The 8709-nt window shown below is 38.3% G+C and overlaps 1 protein-coding gene across 1 annotated transcript; it reads right to left on the bottom strand.

Annotated features, from left to right (window-relative positions):
• Positions 1 to 230: 230 nt before the first annotated feature.
• On the bottom strand, positions 231 to 7908 carry LOC109009438 (BTB/POZ domain and ankyrin repeat-containing protein NPR1). The gene is made up of 4 exons (XM_018989895.2): positions 6975 to 7908; positions 2637 to 3384; positions 1426 to 1626; positions 231 to 791 (listed from the first exon to the last, which is right to left on the bottom strand). Exons 1-4 carry the CDS (start codon positions 7527 to 7529, stop codon positions 520 to 522), a joined length of 1776 nt encoding a protein of 591 aa, XP_018845440.1. The 5' UTR covers positions 7530 to 7908; the 3' UTR covers positions 231 to 519.
• Between the last annotated feature and the right edge of the window lie 801 nt (positions 7909 to 8709).

Below are 8709 nucleotides of genomic sequence, written 5' to 3'. Positions count from 1 at the left end.
CCTAACTTGTAATTAGGTATTCTCTGTTGTGTATTCTATGTATACTTGGATTATGTCTAGGTTTAATAATTTTTTTTCTATTTTTTTACCTATAAAAAACGATCATCAAAATATCGATCCCGCCTAAAATTCCTCCCAAGTCAAGAACCGATACATTGAAAACCAAATTACATGCGAGCGAGTGAGTAGGTTCATAGAAAAAGGATCGTCAGTAATAATAGCACTCCAAATTAGTACATGAACTGCATTTTCTTTCATCACCTTTTCCATGTTACACAAAAAGTTCGAGAGGGGGGAAAATTAAAGAAAAGACCATCAGAAAGGAAATCACCACTCGAAATCTCTAAAACAATTAGGCAACATTCAAGTTCCCCTCTTCCTATAAACAATTAAATAGAGTCTTATAGTTATGTTACAAACAAAATAAAAATGACATGGATAACAAAGATAAGTATGGAAACGAACTATATGGTACAACAACAAAAACAAGTATTTTGCATCTCTATATTTGACAACTACTCATTTCTTGATGGTAAGCTTACCATTAGACCTCGCCACCCCTAAGGATGTAGAAGACGCTGAAGACGACATGGCAGACTTATCAAACTCCTCCTTATCTTCATTGAACGCCTGCTTTAGAACTTCTTGGAGCTCCATATACCTTTGTTTCTTCAATAGTCGCTCCTCTGGATCGGAGCTCCCCAGGTATGCCAGCTCTGATATGTCATCAGCATCCATTATCTTATTAAGGACCTCTGAGCAACGAGGGAAGAAGCGTTTTCCAAGTTCCACTGCTCGTGATTAAGCAAGAGAGACAATCAGGCATATTAGCAAACCAAAAAACAAAAACAAATCCCAAAGATGATTTTCTCTGACATTGTTCGGAAGTGGTATGTATCTGCCATGTGAAAAAAGTCGGTAAATATAGGGCGCTTTTCTATTGAGTTGGTTTGTTGGGGGAGAGAAGATTAGGAAACCATAACATCTTATGCAGAAAATGATTCTGAAGAGGAGATTTTCATTAACTCAGTTTTTAAGAAACATCAGATTAGTGAGATAATACTTTCTCCCCATTTCATTCAGAAAAGTGTTGGTCTACACACAAATCTCATGCAAGTTTACATGCTGACATGGTTTAATGTAATATAATATAATACGTTATATCTACTTTAGAATAAAAAGAGAGATACAATCTGATGGATCGCATTAAACCATGTCAGTGTGAGAACTTCCTTGTATAAAATTTCTGCATAGACCAAACAGTTACCCTTTCAGAAATTAATATCAAATAATCTGGGAAAAATATTTCTCATGTACAGTTCTTGTAAAGTTCTGATGTGAAAGGGCACATCAGTGTATTCAACTTGGTGTTAGAAGCGGAACAAAAGACATAATCATACAGGTGCATATGGCATACACCATTACCAGTTCTAGAGAGTGCTTTCATCCTAGTTAGATGCTCCTCTTGAATCCTGAAAGGTGCCTCATTTAAGTCTACAGTTGTTCTCTGGGCATTGCCCAAATTCTTAGATTTGATGCCTAAAGGAAACTCAGAAGTGCCATCAACTTGAGCAATATCCATTGCAACTTTTGCTTCCATGGGGAATAGAAGTTTTGCCAGTCCAACTGTCAAGAATTAATCGATCAATTAAAACCATTTCAAACTGTGGATAAAAAAAATCTGACCAAGAGCCTCTTCATGATAATTTGAATACGGTACAGGAATCACAGCAATGTTTCACATTAGTTCAACTACCAGGATTGATCGCTGAGAAATACGGAGGTGATAAATGGAGCATATGCCACTATTAATGCTGAGCAAGCAAAGGAAAGTCAAAGAAGAATGAAGCAAAATTTGAAACAAAGTCAAGAATTGCTAAACAGCATCTACGAGTTCTTCAAAAAAAGCACATCCTTGTATAAGCACTTAAACATCAGTTATTGCATCCGTAAAACATCTTATTCTTAGTCATGCATATGATAGGGCTATGATCGATCGATCGCTCTGCCATCACTTTCCTCTGTATGGCAGAAGTATAATGCCGACTTATACCTGCCATCTTGCAATGCTGTGAAGCATATAAACTAAGCATTTCTTTCACCACAAAGACTTGTTTTCTTCAGGGAAGTTTGAAAAACTGAATTATCACGAAAATGTTACCCCCTGTTTACTGATTTACTTATTTAAAAAACTAAGCTTCATCTTGCTGATTACGAAGCAAGGTTTATTATTTCATGAGAATGGCTGCTAGAATTATTACCATGCATAAATTGTACTTGCATGGTGCTCGCCTATAAAGCTCAAAAAAACAAAGAAAAGAAAGATGACCTTTTTATGCCCATTATTATCATCTAATGGGCACTACAAAAGGAAGTCTTGTAGAGTAAGGATGGATCAGCTAGAACTGCAGCAATAGATTGCTCACATCCGAATCCAAGGGAAGTTGAAATAAAAAAATCTTGAAGATACTCGGAACAACTGGAGGAAGTACAAATTTGAAAGAGGAGATGGAAATATAAAGGAAACTTAGCTGAATCATATAAAAATGTAACCTAGATATGCTTCAAAAAAAAGGACCATGAACAGCTAAGGAACAAAAACAAAAAATATAAATTCGAGCTAATGGAAAGCGACCCTCTATTTTCAAGGTACAACAATTTCATACGGAGATCATCGCCTGCCATAGCAAGAGAAAGAGCAGCCTCTCCTAGCAATGGATCTCTTCGTTCTGCTTGCTCCAGTATCTCTATGCATAACCGATCCTTGGGAGAAGCTTTTCCTTCCTCTGGGGACTTGTTATAAACCATAGCCTTAGTGAGCCGCTTTGATATCTGAAGCGCATTTCTGCCATCCAATGTAAGATCTGATGGTCTGGCTCCCTTCGTTAGGAGGGACACTATGATCTTAGGTTCTTTTCTCATTGCAGAAATGTGCAACACGGTGTAGCCCCTCTGGTTCCTATGGTTCACATCAGCAATTCCAAGATCAAGAAGCTCAGTTGTGGTTTTTGCATCACAGTATGCCACTGCATAATGGAGCGCACATGCATCATCTAGAGTAGTATGCCCCTCTTTCAGTAGCATTCTGACTAACTCAACGTCATCTGAATCCAGGGCCCTATGTATTCTCTTCACATGTTTATCTGGAACACTATTGCTTTCAAGCTTGTCCAAGCCGAGTTCTTTTCTTGAATCCACAATTTGTTTGACAATATCTTGGGGAAGAGATTTATCAAGAGTAATGGTATCAGCATCAGATTTAACAATACTCTCGATACACCTTGCCAGCAATCTTTCACATTCTTTACCACACATGTTTGCAACAGATAGAACCAACAAAATGTCATCTATTGCAGCCTTTTCAAGAATATCTAGCAACTGCCTCTGCAATCAAAGACGAGCTAATAAAATACTTAGAAGAGATATCAGAGAACATCCGAAGGGGAAAAATATAACATAATGGGAAACCGAATAGCTATTATTTTCTATTAGCGGTAGCTAAGCAGGGTATAAACTAATGGGTCATGCTAAATGTGATAAGAACTCAGAACATTTTAATTTATAATTCTAATGGTCCAAGTGTTTAAAAGATGGAGTAAATTTAGTAGATGCATCAATCTCGGGACGAGAGAGCACAAAAGCGACATGCTTCCTGCATTGACAAAAAGATAATTCATCCGAACTAATGATAACTTGTAAGAGAATTCTAGGTATGCATATCAGATACATATCAATTTGAAAGCAGAGATTCGATATCATCTTCATGGTTGTGGCCTAAAAACACCTTCCTAAGAACAGGAGACTCTTCTGTGATCTACCCAAATAAGCACTAGGTAGACTATGCCCTGTTGGGTTGTATGTGAAGCCTGGTTTGTGAGCAGAAAATCGAGAAATAAAAAGTTCGCTCGCCTGTCGCTCGACTGTCACTTGACCTGGCGTTCGAGCGAAGCTCAACTCAACCCATGAGTTTGCTCGAGTTTCGCGCGACAGTGGGCTCAAGCGAGACACAAATCCTAATGTTCACTTGAGTTACGTTCGACACACCACTCAAGCCAATGTTGATGGGTTTTCAGCGCCGTTTACTATAAATATGTAATATTTGACTTATTGTGTATGATTTTTAGCATATTTTTTTAGAGAGAACAATAGTCAAGTGAGTGCATATTGTGTAAGAGAATAAAAGCCCTAGAGAGAGTAAGTTGAGATTGAGTGATTGTAATCTCCTCTGATTAATAAGATTTCTGCAGTTTTGTGAACGTAGACATGTTGCCGAACCACGTAAATTGTATGTTGTGTTTGTTTGATCATCTGCTTGTTTATTTGTTTGTCATCATTGGTGTATGTGTTTTGCACAACAACTAGTATCAAGAGCCAAGGTTGGATCTGAAGGAGAACAATGGTTAGAGACAAAGTGAAAGCACTCGAGATCGAGAAGTTTGACGGTACTATTTTTGGGTATTGGAAGATGTAAATTGAGGACTATCTCTATAGAAAGACGTTTCATCTTCCACTATTGGAAAAGAAGCCGGAGAGCATGGATGATGTTGAGTAGACCCTGTTAGATCGACAGGTTCTGGGGATTGTTTAGTTGACCTTGTCCATAATAGTGGCACACAATGTCAGTAAGGAGAAAATCACGGCAGATCTCATGGTGGCTTTGTCAGGTATGTATAAAAAGCCGTCGGTAAAAAACAAAGTGCATCTGATGAAGAAGTTGTTCAATCTGAGGATGTTAGAAGATATGTTTGTGGCCCAACACTTGAATATTGTCTTTTGTAGAGATTGAGTTTGATTATGAGATCAGAGCGTTGATTCTGTTGGCATTGTTGGCAAATAGTTGGGGAGGCCATAAAGATGGTTGTGTGTAATTCAGTCGGCAAGATAAAACTGAACTACGACGACATATGTGACATGATCCTTGCTGAAGAGGTACATAAAAGAGACTCGGGTGAGTTCTCGGGTCTGAGATTGACCCTGAATGTTGACAATCAGGACAGAGGACATGACAGATTAAGCTCCAAAAGCAAGGGAAAGAGTAAGACGAGATCTGGGCTGCAGATCACGTGCTGGAGTTGTGGCAAGCCGGGCCACATTAAGAAAAATTACAGGAATCAAGAAAGTGCTGAGGATGATGTTGTGAATGTAATGGCTGAAGAAATACATGATGATCTAATAGCACTAGCATTGGATTATGCATCTGCATATGCATCTGAATATTTGCATAATATGACCTTAAATTGGACTGCATTGGATTATGCATATCTAAAAATTTGCATAGTTATGAACAGTATTTCTACAAATTTGAAGATGCATTGTTCACTCCCCAAATCTTATTTTACTACTTTTTTTTCTCTCCCCCTCTCTCTCTCGACACCAATGGAAACAAACCCTATCTCGAAGCATTTTTTTCTCCTTGTTCTCTCTCTCTCTCGACACCAACGGAAAGAAATCCGAAAGAAAAATATAATTTTAGGAAAAAAATAAATAATAGTAATATTTTATTATTTAATTCAAAGATGCATAATCCAATGTGGGAGTTTTTCTTGATATGCAAAATAATCTCCAAAGGATGTGATTTTGCATATGCATATAGAGAAACCAATGATAGTGCTCTAACTCTTGTAGTACACAGTCCGATTGATAATTAGGTGTTGAATTCAAGAGTTTCGTTCCATAGCACCTCACATTGAGAGATCGTGCAAAACTATGTTGCTAGTAATTTGGGAAGATGTACGCGGCTGGTGGAGAGGCATTAGATGTAGTGGGAGTGGGTGATGTGCACATCACACTTCCAAACAGGGGTGTGTGGACTTTATAACAAGTCAGACAAGTTTCAAATCTGAAGAAAAATCTGATCTCTGTGGACAGCTTGATGATAGTGGTTATGCAGTAGCGTTCTCTGGAGGAGCTTGGAAGATCACTAAAGCTGCACTGGTCTTAGCGCATGATAAGAAATCTAACTCTTTGTATTTAACATCAGCGTCTAATGATGTGTAGAGAAATACAAGAGTGCAAAAAGGTAGACTTGATGCGCGAAACATATGATGAAGCCAAAATGAGTCAACTTTATCATTCCTCATGTAAGCCTAGGGAAGTTTGCTGAGGTTGCTAAGATCGGTTCAAGACCAAATACTCCTAGTGCACTTAGAGTTGTGAATCGTTCAGTGAATATGCTAACTAAGGGCGACGTACATAAGAGACTGAAGTCGAGGTCGACTTCAGTGTGTCTTTTGGCTTGAAGACGGGATCTATAAGCTGCAGAGGTGGTAGGGCTTGGGCTGGAAAGAGTGAATTACATGTGGAGAACCAATCTCCAAGTGAGAGATTGTTGAGTTGTATGCAAAGCCTGGTTTGTGAGCAAAAAATCGAGAAGCAGAGAATTCGCTTGACTGTCACTTGACTTGGCGCTCGAGTAAAGTTCAACCCGTGAGTTCGCTTGAGGTGCGCTCGACAGTGGACTCAAGCGAAACACAAACCCTAGTGTTCACTCGAGCTACGCTCGACACACTGCTCAAACCAATGTTAATTGGATGTTCGCTCGAGGCACACTCAACATGCCGCTCGACCGAAGGACCCAGTTTTTGCCAATTAGAGTTTTCAACGCCGTTTACTATAAATATGTAATATTTGATTTGTTGTGTACGATTTTCAGCATATTTTTTAGAGAGAATAATAATCAAGTGAGTGAATATTGTGTGAGAGAGTGAAAGTCTTAGAGAGAGTGAGTTAAGATTAAATGATTATAATCTCTTCTGATTAATAAGATTTATGCAACTCTGTGGACATAGACAAATTACCAAACCACGTAAATTTTTTGTTGTATTTATTTGATTGTGTGCTTGTTTATTTGTTTGTCATCGTGTGTGTTTTGCAGAACATGCCCAGCACCAGCACCAGCACCAGGCCTTGGTAAGCAAGAATTGCATAACTAGAAAAGTCCCCAAGCAAATAAAAAAACGCGCGTTATTCTTTACCTGATAAAGAGCAACAAGTTCAGAAATCTGGAACGTAGAAGAGGCATAGAGCACCTCCACCATGAAATCCACGACTGGCCTACACGCCACGTGCAGGCAATCGGCGTCGACGCAGACGCAAACAGCCTTCGGCAACGGCCTCACCTTCCCGCTGTACAAGTAAGCCAAGACCGCCTCCACCGCATCAACCCCGACCTGATGCTCTTTCGCCAGCTCCTTTAATTCGAACTCGGCGACGCCTTTGATCTCTTTCGCCGAAGTGGCGAACATGTTCTTGAAGAAAGGGCTTCTTGAGGCTAGAATGCACCGGTGGACGAGGATTTCTCGGCCGTTACTGCTGCTACTACCAGTTACTACAATCTTGGCGTCGGCATAGTAATCGGAACCGGGAGAGTCGAAAAGCGATTCGAGGTTCTCAGAGAGGCGGCGAAGGGCGGAGACATCTGGAGGTGCTGAAGGCTCGGAGGAGAGGGTTTCGGCGTTGGTGGTGACGCAGCATATGCTACTGCCATTGCTGATTTCGTTGGAATCGGAAAATCCAATCCTAGCATCCATCAGAGAGACAGAGAGAGATATGCAGAGACAGTGGCTACGTAAAATCGAAAGTTATTGACATTGGGAAGAGGAGAGAGACAGCGAGAGTTATAGAATCGAAGCGAGAAGAGAGAGGAAGCTTTGGATAAACAAACAGTGAGAGATTCGCACAAGAAGAGACAATGAAAAGGCCTATGAGGCCTTTCAATTATTAGGTATGATCGAGAGGGAGCGAACGACTAAGTTTGCCATGAGAGACGAAAGGCCATGAACCTCTGGTTTGAATTTGCAAAGAAAGTTGAAGTCAAAGGAGATAGATGAAGGGAGTTCTCATCAGTTCAGCTCGGAATATGGCCTCCGATTCTGACGAGTGACGACGACTCCACGCGTGAGAGTTAAGTTCGGGAGAAAGAGCAAAAAAGATGGAGACTAACCTTAAACGGCTTGTAGTTTCATTCTATCACTAAGGCTACCGACTTGTCGTTCAACTCCTAAATCCTGAAACGTTTGTTGTTGTCCGTACATCATCTGACCGTGAGATTTAGCTCGGATCGTACGGCTAAGGAGAATGGGACTTTCTTCACTCCTAAAAGGTTGGGATCCTTCTAGTATTGATTTCTCTATATATATCAAGAAAAATCCTTACGTTGAATTATGCATCTATGAATTAAGTAATAATAAATTATTATTATTTTTAATTATTTTTTTTTAAAATTATTATTTTTTATATTTTTTACAATTAATATCATGTGCTCAAAAATATAAATTCTATATATCTAAATATTACCAATATCATATATCAAAATGATCAATTTTATCAATAAATATTAATATGTATTAAAAAATATTTTATATCATCAACTTAATATAAATTTCATATATCAAAATAATCTTAATATAAATTATATAAATTGATTTCAATGGATAGGAGAGAGAAAAAAACATTAAAAATGTTTAGAGAGTGAATAGTCTTGAAGAAGCACTATTTATAACTTATGTAAAAATTTAGAGATATATAAATGAATATAGATAAATTTAAAAATATATTATCTAAATATGAAGATAAAAATACAAATGATTAGGGTGAGTTTGGTTACCAAACTTATCTTAACTCATTTTAATTCATCATTACAACTTTTTCAAATTTCAATACAAAATATAATAAACAATTCAACTTTTTCAAATTTTAAAATAATAATAA

Source organism: Juglans regia, chromosome 1 (genome assembly GCF_001411555.2).
Source record: "Juglans regia cultivar Chandler chromosome 1, Walnut 2.0, whole genome shotgun sequence".
Classification (NCBI taxonomy): domain Eukaryota; kingdom Viridiplantae; phylum Streptophyta; class Magnoliopsida; order Fagales; family Juglandaceae; genus Juglans; species Juglans regia.
This window is presented reverse-complemented; position numbering and strand designations above follow the sequence as displayed.